Here is a 20847-nt window from a genome sequence, read left to right on the forward strand (position 1 = left end):
CAATTTTAACGTATTCATGTTCCCTTTGGCTTCGGTAGTCGAGCCATTTGTATGTAAAATCATTTTACATGCTGACAATAGCTTGTTGCTCTTTGTCTTCAATGGCTCCCATGCCTCTATTGCAGCTTCTTTTACAAATTGCTTGCAAGCCGTCTTTGTTTGGATGCAGAGCAGCCAACTTAATTGCAACTCAGAGAAGACAAAAATAATTTCATTTGGATTACAAGGGTCAAACTGGTGGTAAGATCTATGGCTCCCTGCTGACCCCGTCCCCTTCATCTGTAGGGGTCAAAACCTTAGGAATAAAGCTGGACACTACCCTTTCCATGAGGCCGCAGGTTTCATTGGTTTTCGGCCAATGTTTTGTGATGCTCCCCAGTCTTAAGACATTTCTGCCCCTCCTTCCTCTCGAGGCTAGTAAAGTGGTTATCCACACGCTGATCAGCTTGCACCTGAATTACGCAAACACCCTCTATCTAGGAGTTGCAGAAGCCTTGGTGAATCATGTGCAGGTGGTCCAAAAGGCAGAGGCTAGTCTTCTCCTGTGTTTACCTAAACATTCTTTGCTTTCATCATCCTTGAAAGCTCTCCAATGCCTGCCTATCAGGAAATGGAACCTATTCAAAGCCCTGGTTTGGTTCACAGGGAAGTATATCTCTCTAGCCCTGGTTATCTGGAGAAGAGATTTGTTCAGTACCTCACCTCTAGACTGCTGCGTTCTGCCTCCAACTCTCTCTTGTCAACCTCTCACTTTAGCAAAAGACACACAGATGATGGACGAAATGTGGAGCAAATCAAACATTCACCCCCAGTCAAGAGATCTAGGTTAAATCCATTGTTTTTTTTGCTCACCATGCCACCCCAGTTTAGACCCAGCCATATGCAAATCAGTCTTGATCCTGTGCCACATGGGAACAGTCCAGCCCAAACTGCCAAGACAGGTCCTCCTTGGACTGGAAATAAGCATCCTGGGATTTTGTATGGCTTAGAACTACATTTAAATCAAATATATGAAATATTAAGGCACACATTACATAAAATCTTTATTGTTTCAAGTGCAATCCAGTTATACATATATGAGGATGATTTCCATTTAATGTTCTAAACATTAAACGATTCAATGTATTAAGGCAGGCATTATGAATGTCGAACTTCGTTTTATAGTGAATGCATATCTACTAAGTGGGAATGGTTCATAAATTTTTCACGTAACGTGCTTAAACATAAATATAAGTATAAAAATTAAATATAAATCCCATAGTATTCTATGGGGTTTATATGCCGGTGGATGGGATATCTGTCACTGTTGTGATGGATTAACCCATCCGCTGAAATCTAAATCAGGCCCATAGTCTGAATAAATTCACTAATCCTACAGTAAACGTTCTTTATATTTAGTATCAAATGTAACACTTTTTAAAATATTGTTAGACCAAATAAGAATCAAGTGCTAAATGCACATTCATATCATGTATCTGTTATGAAGTTGTGACGTATTTGTGACTTGACATAGTTTGCACTCACCACAGTCAAACACTACACTTGCCTGTAGGAGGATCTCTTTCTCCCTATGAAGTGCAAGTGTGCGCTACTTCTTCAAAATGCCGGTATCTTTCATTAATACCCTGAGGGCAGTATACGTGCTCAGCTGCCCTGAGGTCAGCGCAGTAATGGTAATGAGGCTCGCTGCCCTGGTCTGTTCAACATGTAGTTTGTTAAAAGTGCACTCTGGTGTAGACCGAAGCAGTGAGCCCTTACCATAATAAAGCCCATCATGATATAGCCCTTGGAGTATTTTTTACCTCTTTGCTCAACGGCAGCTTGATGGTGAACCAGAAAAGTGACGGTGGTGACAGTGAATGTAGCCAGATGACCATAATAGGGAACTATTGGAAATATGTTCTTGGCTTCATCGGCACATTAGATGTCAATCAAGTTCATTTGTATTTCGGAAGAAGTTGGTAAGGGCTAGTTGGATGAATAACATATGTGCGTTTCTTTTTTCAGGATCAATAGGAAAACATACTCAGACTCCATTTATCACAAACGAGATGGTTGACATCACGGCGACCCGAGCACAAGTTTTAACATCTTCCAAACCTTTAAAGGTTAGAGTTCATGGTAGGTATAACTTTGTTTCTAATTATTCTTCAATGAAAATGTGAAAACATACCAAAGTCATCCTCTACCGTGAAAAAAGCACTGCTGAAATGAATGTTATATTCATTGTAGGGCAGTTCTACTTTAAATATAGATAAGTCTATTGTATTAGGTCAATAAAAACATTTTAAAACGTTCACGTTTGAATCGCCTTGCACAATTACATTGTTCCCAGTAAGGTGTAGTTACACATCTTAGGAAACAATACAAAATAAGCAACTTAAAAGTCCAAATGAGCTGTGTATGGTTCCAGGGAGAAGGGTGAGGCAGCTAAACTGCATTCCTCACAATAATCATATGGAACAATTGCCAGAGTCGGGGAGATAAACATCTGCGTGTTTCAGCTTCTGAAAGCTGGTTTCTTGAACTTGGTATTGATGTATCCCAAAGTAGTAGGCAAAGAAGGCACAGGAAACTGTGTTGTCCATGTATGTGTGTGCGGGGAGGGAGGGCGGGATGTTGCATGTGGGTGTGTGCCTGTCATATGATTGTGTGTGCTGCGTGGAAAGTAAAAATGTCCTAAATATTATAGTGTTCACTGCTTCTTTCAAGCGCAAAAACAAATAAATCCCTATCCCTCAAAAACATTTATCACAGTGATTTCATTTACCAATTACATGGTAATGAAATCACTGTGATAAATGTTTTTAATCATTGGGTTTTTAAATGTCTGGTTTACAACCAATAGTGTGTTTAATAAAATAATTGGAATTGAAGCACATTATTGAATATAGTTTATTGTCATTTAAGGAATTGCTTGTTTGGAATCACTGTTATAAGATCTCAACTACCTCAACACTGATTATTTTCTCTCAATTCCTTGCATTAACTATAGATGTTATTGCTTGCTTATATGTCTGTTAAGTACCTATACCACATGATCCGCATCTGAAGACGGTTATAATATTTACTCATATATCCATCACGGTTACAATCATTCTAGTTGAAAAGGGATTGAAAAGGAATTTCTTTGTTTTTGCGCTTGAAAAACCCGTCCCTTTTCTTAGCATTAGGGTTTCTCCCTTATATTTTTGCATCACTGCTTCTTTCAGATACACAAATCGTTCCTGGAAGGTGACAGTCATATTGGTCACAAACGATGCAAAGCAATTAATTTTGGTAATATAATTTGCTCTTGCACTAGAGAAAAACCCATTTATTCTGAGGGATGCTTTAGACAAAGGCAGGAATTCTGATTGTTGTCGCCGAAAGTCTTTGCAGAAAACATAAAATGTTTTTACTTATGTATGAATAGGACCTTCTTTTTACTGGGTGAGTAAAGGAAGAGTTTATCGGCCCAAAAATAACCTTCGGAAAATTGATGCTTTGAATGTGTTATGGGCCAGATACAACACCCAACTATACACAAATAAATTCCATTGCCCCCGCAGCAAATATGTGTGGAACACAGAAAATTGCCCTATATTTTCAGATGACTATCAGAGGAGACCTTGTGGCTCCCTATACTCACTCTAGTAAAGCAAAAATGTATTTAAAATGTCATAGTAATGAGCCTAACCAAGCATACCACACTGCTCCAGAAGGCCTTGCACAATACTCCCACCTGCCTTGGTTGAAATGCACTCTTGAACTTGACGTTTTTTTCCTAAAAAATGAAAGGCTGTGCCTAATGTTCACACTTCAGTTCATGATTATTTCAGTGAATGGCATTTTGGGTTTTAAGTAGCTAATATTTAAATTGTAGAAAGCCAAGTCTGCAATTTTTGGTTTGTGATTGCTCAATTTGGTCCTTCTATTTGTTCAGTTTTCTTTTCCCATCTTAAGCTCTGGCCAATAGTATTTTATATCAAATTAATACTAAAGTTCATTTGTTTCTCCTGGCTTTCAAGAAGTGCCTTGTCTGCTTCCTCTAGCTCATTTCAGAAGGTTTCATTAATGAATGAACTCAGAATTATGCCCCAATAGGGTTACTCTTAAATATGATATAAAGTTCAGAACTTCTCATAATTCTAAAAAAAACGAGTAAGTATCTTGGGAAGCTGCTATTGGAGGAGCTTCCGAACAGTAATCACATGCACATATGTTGCGTGGTGTAAGGGTTCCTTTGTTACAGGCTGGATTGTTTTGTGCAGGAAGGTGTACCTTCATGCGCAAAAACAATACATAGAGGCATATTCCTCTTTCTATGTGTGCTGCAGAACAAGGAGATATGAGGATATTTCTATGTGTTACACTTCTCTCAGGTATGTGCACCATTTTGGCATTAATCCAGGTTTTCCACTTTTATTCAATCTAGGTTTGCATCAGAATACATTAGTGGATTAATGGGAATACCGATGCTCATCCTTGTAATGCCTAGCTAACGTAGTGTAACCCAACACAGTGCAAGGTGCTACAGTGTATTACATATTTTTTTACAAGCCATTAAAAGCAAAGCAAATCAGCCCTTGTGTGGCTTTGTAAATCTTGAATAGCATTTTGCATCATGACTGCGCCAAATAAGTGGTGCAACCATGATGCAAAATGTTAGTAATCATGGGCCTTGGTCTTTTTTGGGGCATGAGAATGGAAATGTCTTGTAAACCAATAGGACTGAAGCCGAGATGTATCCCAGCTCAATAAAGGTAACTTGCAAGAGCATGATATTGTATTTGTCATGAAGCCATTTGAGCATTGCCTGTTTTTAATGAGTGTCCTGGCCCTTCACATTTAATCTAACTATGCGAAGGCCATTTGCCATAGTGTGTGGTGGATGCCTATTTGTTTGTGGATTTGAATGTGTCTTGTGTTAAAGCCGAGACCCCATGATGTCCATTCCTCCGGTCTCCCACCAAGTCCTCACCAAGGTTCGAGATGTCTCATAAAATACCTGTCACAGGGAACACATTCTCCTTCGGACCCCCCAGGCTCCTCCCAAAACCCTGTTGAGTTGGTAAAACTAAAAAAGAGCCTGCACCGCATAGAGCAAACACATGTAATGGTATTGAGGGTGCTAACAGGTGTGCAACTTGATTGGGAAATGAAGAATAGACCTCATATCGTGAGGTAGCATCTGAAGCCATAAAACTGGACTTAAAATTGTCTGTGGGTAGGAGAATGGGGGTAGAGCAAGGTGTCACAATTGTGAGGTGAATATTGTGTTCTGCAAACGTTCGTGATCAACCCCAGGGACAAGAGCACCACCACGAATATCTCCACCTTTACAATTCACATTTTCAGAAACCAAGTGATAGTTTTATAATAGAACTTATAAGTAAAAAATTTGGCTAGCTCTAGCAGGAGATTCTTCCTCATCAGATTCCATGAGAGTGTGCGTCTATCTGTCTGTTTTGTGTTTGCTTTTGTGTTTTACCTCAGGGGCTCGGGTAAACAATAATAAAATAATTTGTGCCCACGAGGGATATATTTGCACAAATATACTTAGATTTTTGAAAATCAAAAATGTCAAATAATGACATAAAATAATAAAATTCAAATTTTTTAGAAAAATATATTACTTCGAAAGAACAAGAATTTTACAAAAGCAGGTGTGAAGATTCATATATATATTCAACAGATACTTTTTTCCAAGGGGTTCACAAAATGTCAATCTCGAAAGACACATTAACAGCGGTTATAAATAAATTTAACAGATCATACAAAACCATAAATCAATGTGACAAATGACCAAATCCTATACACAGTGCTTGGAACTGACAATCACAATAGAACTAGGTTGCAAATATTACAATTAATAATTACTTTTTCTGAGGAAATTGGACTTTATGTCCACGTTTCTGTCTCTGTAACTGCAAGTCAGTGATACTATCTTCAGGACTGTGGGTTTAAAAAGAAGATGGTAAAGACCCATCTTTATAATCCCAAATTGATCAAATAAGCTGTAAAAATATTGCTCCAAAAGAGTCACTGATATAAGACTAATCGTGAGGTACAGGGAAATTTTGGATCCCTTGTATCAAGGAGAACAGAGACCTTTGTAGTGATAATAATGAATATTGACCTTCCTGAGGGCCCTGTTTCTCTTCCTTGTCATTCTAATCTTTCTTCTGGCCTTGCAGGAGCTGCTTTATAGATTGGGGCTTTGTCTGCTTATGCTTTGAGGTTGTCATTACCCATTGGGACCTGGCCTATCTGCTTTGCCCCAATACTCCCACATCCAGCACCGAGGGGGCCATCAATGGGCGCAACATTTCTTTGCAGGGGCCAGCCTCCACTGTAATGCCTGTTCAGTAAACCGAGAGTGCCCAGGGACATGCTCTCATATGATATTGAAAGGAATCCCTTATCAGACTGGTAGGCAAAAAAGGGACCGCAAGCTTTTGAAAGTTTATTCAGGGGGAGGTGACTGACTTCCAATTACCCCCAGGACCAAGCCAAACTGGGCTACTCCGCAGTTGAGGCTGTCAGCTCTTTCTTAAGGTGTATTAAGAAAGATAGGGTGACTCCAGGAAAACCACTATCACCAACATCAGTGAGCCCAACTTCAGGTCCTCGGCCACCCAGCCGGCTTAGAGGTGTCACGGAGTTGCGAGAGAGGCCTGCTGCAGTTGCCTCCACATGCCTGTGACCCCAACTGAACAAAGGTGTCATTTTGTGTCAGTGCCGCTATACAAGCACTGTTCACCAGTGAAAAATGCTTGTTTATTAGGCTCCCCTCAACACCTTCGCTGATTGCTCCTGTTGATTACCAAGTACCCCTTCACACTCTGAGAACCCCAGCTGGGAGCATCCTACAAAATTCAGCTTGGTCAAGTCTCGGTGGGTACTCACCTTGGCCAATCCCCCAGCGTCCACCTTTCAAAATAAGGTCAACTGTTTCGCAGGATTTTACTGAAAAGATAACGGAGTCACGGTTACGTGACTTCTTCTTTATTCATCCAGTAACATCACTAACACTACAGCTTGCCAATATGCTCTCGGACTCCAACTGACTACAATAGAACAATACTCCATGGAGACTGTGAGCATTATTTGCATATGCTGTGCAGGTGCATTTAGAGAGGCTATGCAATAACCATAACACATTGCATGTAAACCATCACAAATGAGACCCAGGCTAAACTAATATAATTTCAATTGGAGATCAAAATGAAATGCATTACCATGTTTTGGATATAGCGAAATGCGCAATTTACTGTACACTACCTGTGTAAGTTATATTTTGTTCCGCAATTCCAGATTCAATGTGCTACTAAGGTCAGAGGTATTGCTTAATATATATATCACCAGTTTTAGACTTTAAATATGAGGTGAAATTTGATATATGTAAACTCCTTCATATGTTTCAAAATTCAGCATAATTACCTCAGCTAACTTTAATAAGATCCATGCTTTGACCTGCTCCGCTGGGGGAGTTCATTGTTCTGCAGTAACAACTGGCCAATCAAAGCCACTGAACACAAAGTGATTAGGCTTCTCCTGAAAAAGGAAGAGGGCGGGTGGAATCTCCAAAGCTGTTTCCAGCATATGTCTGTAAATTGTTTTGGAGGGTATAGAAAGGGAGGGCCAGAGGCCTCTGGCTCCAGTCATCACCGAGGGTTTCTTTTAGGTTAGAGAAGGAGCAAACCACACATGGGTGGGCGAAGCTTGATTTATAGGTGAGATGTAAAATATTTTTGGAAACAGGTACGGTTTTCAACTATTTCATGAGTACTATGCAGAAGGTGGTACAGCCTATAACTGATCAATGGAAGTGCAGGTTAAGGTTTCTGGCATTATGTGCTATCACTGGATTGGGCAGGTCATTCCTAGGTTCATGAGATCCCCATTTTTAGACTCTTCCAGTGAAGAATACATGAAAAGAAGAGGGACAGGAAAATAAGTGGGACCAGTGCTGCTGAAATGATGGCCCAAACTCTCCTAGGCTCCTCTTCCAGCACTAGTGGCTTTAACTCCCTGATTACTTCTCTAGCCAAGTAGACTTGCTGGAGAACACCACGGCTGGCCATGTGGAAGAGGTAAGGCCCCAGAAGCCAAGTTGCTGCTACGGAGGAGAAAGAAACCGTGTGGGATCAGAAGGTCTAGCTAGGGGACCGAAGCATCAAACAGTGTTAAAAGTGGCACAATGAAGCCAAAGTATGGTACAAAAAATGAATTCTTCAAGTATGGCATTGAAAACCCTTGCATGGGTGCCCTGATGGATGTGTGCAACCAGCAGACAAAATTGCAGGAAGTCAGTGGAAATGTATTGTTCCGAGAGGCCATTGATGGTGGATCCACCACAGGGATCCCAGGCACTCTTTCAAGTTGTTTTGTTCCCTTTAAGGTGGAGTAATTGAAACCAAAATTGTCCTTGCCCTTGGTAAGAAGTTAGGCATTTGCTCTGGCCTCATGAGGAGAGAACCCCACACCCCATCTACCCATATGGAGAGTTTTCTGCGCTGGCCTTCTGCTCATTGTGCCAAGTGGCTGAGAAGTAACCCTGGGCGTAGTTCGCGAAGTAGCACTTCGCGAAGCTACGCAAAGTGCACTTCGCACTACGCGAGCTACGCATAGCACTTCGCGAACTGCATAGTACCTTGTTCGCACTGTGCCAGATGTCGTTTTCAATGATTGCACAGTGCGGACAAGCAACCGGCACTGTGCAATCATTGAAAATGGCATCTAGCACAGTGCGAGCTGTAGTTGTCTGCTGCTCGAGTAGATTTTTACTCGAGCGGCAGCTTTCTCAACGCGAACTGGTAGTTTCTCATCGCGAATGAGAAACCTGACCTCCTCGCGGAATCTCGCCGGGAGGTTTATTTTCCATGCTCGCGATCGCCAACTTCGTAGTGCGAAGTAGCGCGAACTTCGCAAACTACGCGAGCGTAGCGTAGTGCTGTGCCCAGGCTTACTGAGAAGCAGAGTTTTCCCACTCAGCCTCACCTGCTGAGTGACATGCAACAGGTAGAACAGTGGGGCCAAACAGCTCAAGCAAGCCAACAGGATGTGTGCTTGGGTACCCCTATGGAGGGTCGGGGAGATCTGCTGATGAAGCCAGACACAGCAGGCACATCAAATACAAAGGAAAAAAGTAGAAAATCTACAGTCCTTCAGTTGCATCAAAGAGTACTACTGCCTCCTTGAAAGAGCACCCTATAGGACCCTGGGGATTTAGAAGAAAAATCTAGCATATTTTATTGCTCTATGGGGGACAGGGAATAGTTGTATTGCTTTCTTGCTCTTTTGTGGGCTTCCTGGAACAGTGGCAAGCAGTTACATGCCCCCTGTCTTTGGAGGAAAAGTACAGCCCTGTTTCGTAGGGAGGAGAATCAGTAACCACTGGAAAACTGGCATCATTAGTATGCAACTCTTGGGAATGAGCTTTTTTGTTGCCATGAAAGTGTTCGGCCCAGTGTGTGTTGTTGGTCCTCAGTGGTTGCATGGCAACCTGATGTAAAATAAGAAATGTGCCAAATTTTCCAAATGCTATCAAGGACAATAGATTTGGCATTTTTAAATACTAATGTAATTATTGTAGTACAGCGAATAAGATAACAGTTTAACTTGTGCTACTTACTGACTGTCAGAAGATGTAGGTTTAGGCCTAATTGTAATTTTAATATTATAATCTTGGCAAAAACAGAAGACCTGTATTTTCATAACTGCATACCTTTGGATAGGTTGCCGTATACCATATCTTGGTATTGCAGTCTAAATAGTTAGGGTCTAATGGTGTGTGTACAGTTTCTGGTGTCCCAGAACTATGGGTCTAGTCTGGGTTTAGCTGCCCACTTTCACGTTTGTGTTTTGCATTCCACATAGTTTGAGTCTCACCACCCCCTATTTAGGAGTGCGTCTAAATTGCTTTTTCCACCTACCAATACATATATGTGTGTAATTTTGTGCAAAGTACATTTTTATGTGGGTGTCAAACTACTTTTACTTTTCAATAGAAAAATCACTCATTGGGCAGTGATTTTTTGAGTGTTATTTGATGTGATGCTGAGTTTTGAGTTTGTAGCTAACAGTTTCTCCTTAAGTCAGCAGTGGACTGCTCTGCCATGCTGCCTTGAGACTCAAGTGCTAACAGGAGTATGTGACCTCCAGTTTGAGAGTGAGTATTACGAGAGCCCTTGGGACAGCAATGGGAAAACACCCAGAATTAACACAATTAAGGCCAGTAACTTTTCATTGCCCTGGTACCTCCTCACCCACTTTCTAACTGTTTTACAAACTTGCAATTTTGAGGGTGTTTAGCAGTGTTTTTCAGGTGCCCCTACATTTGAGCCCCCACAACTCTCTTGCATGAGATGATGATATTCTGGTGTAATTGTACATGTGAAAGTACAATTTTACTTTTGTAAATAAGTGAAAGTAGCTATGTCTGCTTTTACGTACCACTAAGATGTATACATGTAATTGTGAATTTAGCCCATTTAAGCAAAGTTCATGTTTGTAAAAACTTTAATCAAGATTTCTAAGAGTTAATTTTTAAACAACAGAAAGTGTTGACGTGATTGTTGAAAAGTTTGTCTTTCTGATATTGGTATCAGAAAAAGGAAGTGAAGTATGTGTGGCTGGGCGTTAAATTCAGACAGTGTTTTCAAGTAGGAAGTATTTTGCAATTGGAAAATAATCTTTAAGCAATGCTGGAATAATTGTAATAGTTTTAAATTGGTGCAGTGTGAGGTCTTGGCGTTGTCGGACTTGCATATAAAAAGATCAAAAATTAGGACGTACCATTTCTAAAATACTCTTCACCATCCCTCTACCAAACACATGAATTTAAGCAAACTCGCCTTTAGAATTCGGATTTAAAGTCCAGAAATCACTGAATATTGACTGGTAGTTGAAGAACTGTGTGCATGTAAAAAAGAATCGCGGTGTAGCAACTAACTGAATTGTTAAACTACATTGGATATGTTAAAGAATGGTGTAATGGGAGAACAGAGCTTTACAGGGTCAACAAAAATATATTTTCCAGCAGTGTAGAACATTATATTTGGCATAAAAAACCCTTATTGCAAGGATGTTTCAAGTCTTAAAGAAGTTCCATGACCGTATATAGAGGAACGAGGCGACAAACAAAGTTCCTTTTTAAGTTTATGGACTGCTGAGTTGACTTTAAATATCCCTATAATGTACAAAAAAGAGATATTTTATTGTTTATAATACATGGTAACACAATCATCTTTGCCACAAACCATTGAAATCCTTGGTGTGTAGCTCTTTCAAATGAAAGAGAGGGCATGTGTACAAACTTGAAGAATAAAACCATATTCTCTTTTACAAAATAAAACGCATCATAACAATTAGATAAGTGGTGCAAACATATATTAGAATTTGTAAAATACAAGTCAGTTGTTTTTTAAAAATAAGGCTCAATAGCTCTGAACCTGCACAAACATGCAGAAAGATTCTAGCTTTCCAATAATTACTTAAGGAGTGCCAAAAATAAACATGTTGCCATACATATCTCCTTTCTGCTTCTGCTTGTCCATCTACAGCTAGAAAAGCAGAACAAAAGAAAGGAAAGCAACATTTTGTTTTGTTCTTTAAACAGATGCTTCAATTATGCTCAGTGACTTGCCTTTCACCTCAGCTGCTGACTCTAGCACTTAGCATTAGGACATTACCACTCAACTGAAATAAGCTATTGCAGTTGAATTCTGATGTCATTTTGTTAAAAATGGGTGACTGGGTGCATCACAAGTCACCTATTATAAAGAAGTGTGAGACTGGTTTCCATACAGGGATTGGAGAATCCCATATATTCGAATTAAATACCAGTGCAAAGACACATAACTGTGTTCTGAGGAAATCATTCACAAACGATTGCATTGTGAATTTGCGATAATTATTTTAAGAATAACAGAGAAAATAAGATGAGACCGCCTTTATCGTCTTTATTTTTACATATTATTATCACAGGTTACCACAACAAGGGTTTGAAAAACAAAGATAATTACTCACAAAGGTACTTATTGCATAATATTGCACAGCATTAATTGTGCCATTCAACCACAAACCACTCAATCATTGTGACCATGTCAGTGTTTTTTGTCTTAAGGGCGTAGGTAAAATATGTTTGCTCAGATGCTTAACTGTAATACACAGTATCTGTTTAATGACGTGCATCATTAGCAGTTGCCTCCGTGTGGTTTATGGTCTTGGCTGGAGCTCCAAAACATGAAGCATTTGCATGAGTCAGAACAGTACCAGGGAAGGGCTTTTCCAGTTAAGCATTGATATTCAGCAGAGAATGCCTTTAAAGTAGTGGTCCTCAAACTTTGTAATGCCAAGCACCCCCCCCCCCCCCCAGCAAAATGGTTTTGATTTGCGCAGTCCATCCAAGTTGATGTGCATTGATTCAATTTTCAGGACTGTGGATGGTGCATAGGGGCAGGAAGCTTATTGTTTCTACAGTGGGGATTGTACTAGGCACAATGGTTAAAGGACTGGGCTACTGCTCTTGTTCTTTCACTAGCACTCTCTTGCTGCTGACTCTTGCATTGCTTTCAGCAGGCTTGTGCAGTAGCTATGCCTATTGTATGAATTCTGTTCTACCCCTCCCTATGTCTACAGCTCTGTTTCTCATCGTTCTAATTCCTATAACACACCCTCTTGGTATCCCTTCAGGTCTTGCAGTGATTCTCCATCCTAGTTGCTTCAACACTTAAGCTGCCCTGACTCCCAAATCCACTCCTTCACTGAGACTCATCCAGCACCCCTCCTTGCCATGCTCCTGCAGCCTATTTCCAGATTTCAGGAATGCTTCCTTCGTCCAGGCTCCAGAAACTCTCTCTTCCTCCCTGGCTCATACACTTCTCTCTGCTCCATGCTCTCACTCCAGATTTCTGTTGAATACCATCTCGGTTGATTTGGCAGAGTGGAGTAATGCTAATTTGAGCATGATGCCATGTCCTCTGGGGTGAAGGAGCCTAAGACCTCTGTTTTAAAGGATGTCAGTGGTTTATTTAAAGAAGGACATTGCTGGCACAGTTACTTGTTTTCATATTTTGAAATGTTTATACCACATGATTCCATAACCACTCATATTTGTCAATGTATTTTAAAATTCTGTAGCATTAGTAAATCCCGTTTTGATGAAGGGATTGTGAAATTAAATTGCACCAAACCTGAAAGCAAGGTAAATCAGGTGACCATTGATGAGATAACATTAAAAAAAAACTGGCTTGCTGGTAAGCCTCTATGCTCATGTCACTAGCCACAACTTTAGATTCAGTTCCTTCTCCTTATCTGGCATGCATTATTTAATCTTAAGCTTAAAAACGCTTAAGAGCAGTTATTGGACTGCATTGGTTTGATAGACAAAACGGTCACTGTGCATTTCTTTGACGTTTGCTTTTTGTAAATGTGGATTGAAATTAAAATTCAAAAATTGTTAACAAGATTTGTTTTCCTGATATTTTGCATCTGTTTCTTAGCCTTTTAAATATATTTTAACAGTCAAAAGATTTTCATGGGAGTACTTTTTTTGAACAGGTGCACTCATGCTTATCGCCTGGATGACCACAGGGAGTATAGGAATGCTGTTTGCCCGTTACCTAAAGAACGCTGCAGAGAAACCTGTTTTGGGAAAAGCACTCTGGTTTCAGGTTTGTTAGCAGTCATATTATTGTGCATTTCATTTGTTTCCCTTGTTTCATACCCCCAACATCTCCATTGACATCTGCTGTATTTAATTTGTATGTTTGATCTTTACCTGCCCTGATTATCAGACATATAGAAAGATGTCACTTACATTCATGGTATACTAATTTTTTCATTTAATAATATATTCAAGAACAAATTGATTAAATTAGGATTTACTTTTGCTAGATTTAAACTCGGATAACTGACTATGCCCAACTGCCTTGTAAACAATTGTTTGCGTCTGTTCTGATTCCATCCCTTGTGTCCTGTACTCTAGACACTTTCTAATGCTTAATCAGTGCAAGTATGCTACACAATCTTAATACCTTCTTAGATTTTGACATGAAAAAGAAAGTAGCAAAATCCATTTTAACATAACTGTATTCCCAAAATCCTTTGGTATTGTTCGTTAACCCACAGGAAAATAGTTGGATAGGATGTGGCCTAGCAAGACTTATTGAATTTAACACATATGTGGGGTTTTAAAAAAACGAATGTAAAATCAGTTTGCTTTTACAATACTATGTTATCCGATGAGTAACTGAAAACATATTCGCATTTTGTTTAGTTAAACACCGACAAATCGAGACATCTTTAAAATGCATCACCTTATCAATGAAAATGGAAGTTGATGACCCAAGAGCAGAAATGCATTGAAGCCAGTCATCAAAGAAGAGAGGCATATTCTGTAATTATACCCACACCATAGACCTTGATGTATATTTCTAATCTGTTTCATAAAGTAGTCCAAGGGTAATGAGGGTAATGAGTTAGGATAGAGGCAATCAATTAGGTGTGACAAGCTGTTACGAAATGTATCAGACATTCTTGCTGTTGGCTTTTGGATTTGCATGAAATTATTTCTTAAAACTGAACATTTTAAGTCCTCAAGCAAAATGTTCTTTGACTGTTCTTTAACAGACCCAAATCACATAATCAATAGCACTTCATATAATTCATTTGATGCAAGCCTCGCCCAGGGAAGATAAATCAATCTTATATTTCTTAAATCAAAATATTTGACATGGAAGACCTGGGCTTGCCAACAAATTACTTTTTCACTCTATGGGGCATATTAACAAGGGCTGGTGATAACATTATAGCCGCTTTAGTGTCCGTCTTCGGGCGAAAAGCGGCGATAATTTTATTGCTTTATTAAAAAGGACACGCTAGCACATTTCCTTGCCTTAGCGCCCGGTTTCTTTCCGCCTCACCTCACCTCGCATCGCTAATAAGTTGCAAGGTAAGCGTGCCTCGTAAAACTTCAGTGTAAAATATCGCTAACGGAGCTTTGCGATATTTACGATGAGGCCCCGTCCGGTGTAGCGCTGATCTTTTTCACGCTAACTCGGCCTTAACACAGGAATTTATGTCTGTTAAATTCCTAACAAGGCATTCCTACCAAGGGAGGTGAATTGTGGAGCTAAGACCACAGGGCCTTATCATCAACCATATCGCCGTTCTCCACGGAACATCACTGGAAAACCAGGGTTGTTCCATGGAAAATGGCGATATCCCTGCTATCGCTTGAATTTTAATCGCCTCAGTGATACGCGCTGTTAATAACGCGCTAACCGGGCGATAAATTCCAGCGATAGACGGCGATAAAAAAAATCGCTAAGCGCGCTTTGCGATATTTATCACCATCTATTGATAATATGCCCCTACATTTTTAAAAGCTCTAGTATTTAAAATTAAATGTGTAAACACACTTTTATGGAAAATCACCTCGAAGAGGGGGCACAGTCTTTAAATTCAAATCCACATAATTGCAAAGAGAAAAGAGTTGAAATCGGGACAAACCTTAAATAACAACAGGGACAAACTAACAGAATGATATGAAAAAAACTTTCTCAATAGATAGTAATTTGGATTCCTCTTATCCACATAAATTACAATTAATTTATATTGCTCCGTATAATCAAACAGGCATAGGGGAAGAGTTCTGTGTTTAGTTTCATATGTTAATGTATGAAAGCATAGTCCTGCAGGACCTATTGGCTTTGCAAATGCTTGGTAGTAGAGGTGGTAGTGATACTGGTGGTGTGATATTAGTGATTTGGTATTACTCACAATTATAATATTGATAGTATTGGGGGTGATTGTGATATAGGTGGTTGTGAATTGTGGTGGGGATATTGGTTGTGGTGACGTGGTGGTGGTTTTTTATTATGTTATTAATTGTGGTGTTAATGGTGGTATTGGTAGTGAGATTGTCATTGTGGTGATGATATTGTGGTATTAGTAGTGGAATCATTATTGGTGCTGGTGGTATTGGAGGTATTGGCTGTCTATTATTGTTGATTTGGTAGTGTTGGTAGTGGTATTGGTGGTGCTGATGGTATTGGTGCTAGTGGTGGTATTGGCAGTGGTGCTAATAGTGACATTGGTAATAGTGGAGTTTGTGGTATTGTGGTGGTATTGGTGTTGGTGGTGGTATTGTCCTTATTGCTGGTGGATTTAATGGTGGTAATGGTGCTTTTTGTGTTTTTTAGGTCGAGCTTGAGCGAGCGTGCATGCGCTGCTCTGCGAGGCTTCTTGTAAGCACTCTAATCTACTCTGTGTGGGACCTGACTCCCCCCACGCATTGTGTTGGCTTTTATGTGTTTCTTTCTTTAATGAAAGCACACAAATGGCTAAAGGTGGATGCATGTCCCACCTCTTCTGCAAAGGTTCGCTCCCACGACGTTTTGCTTGTGGGAGTGAGCAGCGGCGCGCAGGGCGGCAGCTGTAGTGCCTCCTTGTCTCCCCTGCACCACTCCCCCTTGTCTCTTTGTGGCCGCCCCCACTACTCCTATTGAGCTGCTTGTTTATTTTACCTTGTGCTCCACAGCCCCGGAAGGACAATATCTATTGCACATCAGTTAACACAAGCAACACGGCGTGTTACCTGGACCAGATTATTTTTCAGAAAAAAACATTTAATACAAGCGACTGATTAGTCATTCGAGCATTTACAGAGTCGATTAATTTATGGATGTAGAAAAATGGCATTTCCTATCGAGCAATGTCACTGTAGTGAAGTCAGGGTTCTGCTTGCACACATTGCTATGTTAGCATAAGTGTTTTAGACGTTTAAACGCCATTTTGCCACTTTGCCGCTTTTGCACACAACACTACAGGTAACTGTTATTATAAGTAAAACTGCTTGCTTGCTTTTTCTTCACATGAGAACGGTCTGCATATCACATCCCTAGACGTACATGGCGACCTTAGTCTGAACACTGCGTGCAGAAGCCTTCAAGGTCAAATAACAATGTATGATGTTGAATTCAGGTTGATCGGCCCACGCTCTAGACACAACAAGCACACAGCTGCAAATATCTGAAACTCGGGTGCCTTTAATATTGCATTGCATGCATGATGCTGGCACTTGGAAAAAACCTTCCCATCTACAGAGAGCATTGCTGATCCCGTGATGTGATTCACCTAAGCTGATCTTGGAGGTATAAGGTTCCCCATTCAAACCTAGAGTCCTTCTATTATTGTCATCAATGGCCCAAAAGCTTCAGGAGGGAACACGCAGGTCACCCGCCATGTGGTTTATCTCTTCACCACTCGTGCAGATATGCTGGATAGTTTGACTTTTTAGCCGACGCGTTTCAAGGTAAATCCTCTTCTTCTAGGGCTGTTCAAACACAAAAGCATTACGTCTCGCTTTACTCTTTTATTCGTTTCGTCGCCCTCTAGTGGGCTGTACTTCCTTTTCAGTAAGGCATTATGGGACACATAGTTTTTAAAGCGAGTTACAGTCTTCCCTTAGTAGGTGTAAATGCAATTCTGTATATTAAGAACTTATAAAATCCTTTAGTAAGGTCTGGCATCGCTGAGCGAGTGTGATTAATTCATGGTTCGCCGCGCTGAATCCGGTTCCGAAGTAGTTTCGATCCGCAGCCTCCCATTATTTTTGAGGGACGGTTCTCCTCCTCACGGCAGAGCAGCCGTGTTTTAAATACAGTCATCAATGGCCCGAAAGCTTCAGGAGGGAACACGCAGGTCACCCGCCATGCGGTTTATCTCTTCACCACTCGTGCAGATATGCTGGATAGTTTGACTTTTTAGCCGACGCGTTTCAAGGTAAATCCTCTTCTTCTAGGGCTGTTCAAACACAAAAGCATTACGTCTCGCTTTACTCTTTTATTCGTTTCGTCGCCCTCTAGTGGGCTGTACTTCCTTTTCAGTAAGGCATTATGGGACACATAGTTTTTAAAGCGAGTTACAGTCTTCCCTTAGTAGGTGTAAATGAAATTCTGTATATTAAGAACTTATAAAATCCTTTAGTAAGGTCTGGCATCGCTGAGCGAGTGTGATTAATTCATGGTTCGCCGCGCTGAATCCGGTTCCGAAGTAGTTTCGATCCGCAGCCTCCCATTATTTTTGAGGGACGGTTCTCCTCCTCACGGCAGAGCAGTGAGTGCTAATTCATTTCGGGGCCCACTGGAGGGCTTGTATTGCACTGAAACCCGAGTAATGACTGTTGGCAGTTTGCGGAGCCCACCGAGGGAAATAATTTTTAAACTACATGTCCCAGTGTGCGTCAGGACAGTGAGCTACCAAGCAGGCCTACTGGAGGCCTTAAAACTAATTGACACACGTGGGACTCTTTGAAACTCAAGTATTCGCAGCGCCAGTTATGCCCTGGAAGAAGAAGCGCACAGCTTTGAAACGCGTAGGCTAAAGGGTTGCCAATGACGAAATGAATGTGACCTCACAAGATGCAATAAATGAGGTTTCTACCTACCTGCAGTCGAGTGAGTTCTTACAGCAGAGCAATTTTGGGATAAAAGTCCTTCTATTATTGTAAAACTAGCTTCTAGCCAGGGGAGGGTGGTACACAAGGCGCTATAAGACCTGTTTCCACTATCATTATAATATGATTTCTGCCTTTGTGTTTTATGGAATTGTAACAATGCTGATTGTTTTATTTCTAATCATTTGTCAGCTTATGTTAGCCACAATACTGCATCTTTGAGCACATAGTGAAAAATAAACATTTTAAACTTTTCCGTGACTATGATTACTCACGCTGTGAACTTGTATGAGAATAAAGACGAAAGAGTGTTCTTGATTCCCACCATTCCTGAGATTACCCTAAATCGCTTGTTCTGGGTTGTCTAATCATTGGTTGCTTCGCTGTAGTACGGAGAATGAATGAGACACTGATGCTAGTCGGAGAGGGGTTCCGGGTACTGAGGTGAGTTTCTTGGTACACCACAATTCACTGAGGTCCTGGTTTCCTGCGCATAGTTCTTCGCATGAGCAGAATCCCCGCAACATGGCGCACCTAACGTTTGGTCTTTTGTTCAAGACACTTTAGTAGTAGTGCTTATATCTATCCACGACACCCTCACTCCTGTTTCCGGTTGACAGAAGTGACAGATTAACCCACCTATTTGGATAAATTATAGGTTCATTCAAGCTTGACAATTAAAAAGGTTTCATTTTGAAATACTGACCCTTTTTGTGCTACAGTTTCTTATAGATGGCTTTTCTTCTCTGTGTCCTCCTGGGTGATGTTAATATAGCACCGCATAGTCGCACACCACTCCGGCGTCATCTGACGCAGTTCGGGGTGCCCGACGATGGTATGTCAATACTGAAACATTCCATTCTTACACTCCCACTGCGGTACCTGCAAATTACACGCCATATAGGACACAGGAAATTCCGATTTCCGCTTGGTATGTGGTTCAATGGCGCCCTCCCCCACGCCGTAACTCAGGTTCGGTTTGGTCCCTTGTCTATCCCTGGGGCCACTTGGCCAGTCTTGGCCAGGTTCACACCACATCCACATTATTTGCAAGCTCCAGTGGATGACATACATCAGCTACATACCGCTTTGATAGCGATGCATAGGGCTTTAGTGCAATACGTCTCACGTAACCTCCAGGTGGGTACACCTGGGGTTGCGACGCAACCAGTTGGACCGGCCGGGATTTCTATTAGTCAGCTACATACCGCCTTGATGGCGGTGCATAGGGCTTTAGTGCAATACGTCTCACGCAACCTCCAGGTGGGGGCACCTGGGTTTGCGACGCAACCAGTTGGACCGGCCAGGGTTTCTATTAGTCCCATCATGGTTAAATCGTTAATGGACAAGCGCAACCCCAGAATAAGGACGATATGCCTTATTGGCTTGCTGAGAAATTTGACCAGCTGGAAGCAGTATTTCCTAATACGACTCCTGTGCAGAAACACAGGATTCTCATGATTAGTTTGCAGAAAGACCTGAGGTGACAGATTGTGAGATCTGGGGTAAAGTATTTGCAGCAGTCTATGCGAAGTGCTTCAGCGCACCGTCTATGACTGTACTGCCTTCCGTGATTAAGCGTGTTCAGGATGAGCACGGTCCGGAGGCAGCGGTCGAATTGGGAATGAGGCTTGTCGGCGTGTTTGACGTAGTTGCTGATCTCATCCTTGCTAACGCCAAGGGAGATGCGGTTAACTTTCAAGTGTCGAATGAGTTGCGCCTCGTCGCTGACGCCAATAAACCTCAGCAGTTACCAAAGATTATTGCAGAGGCTTATAAGACCATTGGCCGCAATAGTTTGGGTGTTAAGCCTTTTGCTAAAATAGTAGCACAACCGCAAACTCAGACGGTTAAGCCTACTAAAGACGACCGTCCTGTTTTTCCTAAACAAAATTGGAAAAATAAAAAACAGGGGAAACATCAGCAGAAACAAGGGTCACGTCCTGCGTCACCAATACCAGCATCTACTGAACGCACATATGAGTTGCGCGATCGTGCGAGAATTAGGTCTCCTGATAGATTTCAGGTTCCTGATCAACGTTTTCCTCATTCTTCACAGGAAACATCGGTCTCACAAGCCGGTGGAGGAGAACGCGGTAGAGAATGGGGTGCCCTGTAAGGATGTGAGCAGCCCCGCCAATCAGATGGTAAAAGCAATCAGGACGACTTTCCACGTCAATGGCCTCAGTTTCAGAAAAAGAAAGTTGCTGCATTAAGAGCGAGGTATGCCACAGATAGTGAGAACACAACTTCGGAACCTGACATGGGCGCTAACGCTGCTTGACAACGCAGCGGAGGTTACAATAGTGTGGCAAGCACTGCATCCGTATCTGAAGGCGTCAGCAACTGACACGTTCATTACCGTAGAAACTGCTGACCATAGAGTGGCTCCCCCTGAC

General features: G+C 41.3%; 1 protein-coding gene across 2 annotated transcripts in view; it reads left to right on the forward strand.

Moving 5' to 3' along the window:
- Positions 1 to 20847, forward strand: part of LOC146834592 (ferric reductase 1-like) — a 485837-nt gene that overhangs the window by 300852 nt on the left and 164138 nt on the right. For both annotated transcript variants that reach the window (XM_085602043.1, XM_085602045.1), the window contains exons 9-10: positions 2008 to 2121; positions 13549 to 13661. In XM_085602043.1, the coding sequence (XP_085458169.1) occupies positions 2008 to 2121; positions 13549 to 13661 (227 nt within the window). The remainder of the gene's footprint in view (positions 1 to 2007; positions 2122 to 13548; positions 13662 to 20847) is intronic.

This window comes from Triturus cristatus, chromosome 4_2, assembly GCF_964204655.1.
Source record: "Triturus cristatus chromosome 4_2, aTriCri1.1, whole genome shotgun sequence".
Lineage (NCBI taxonomy): Eukaryota > Metazoa > Chordata > Amphibia > Caudata > Salamandridae > Triturus > Triturus cristatus.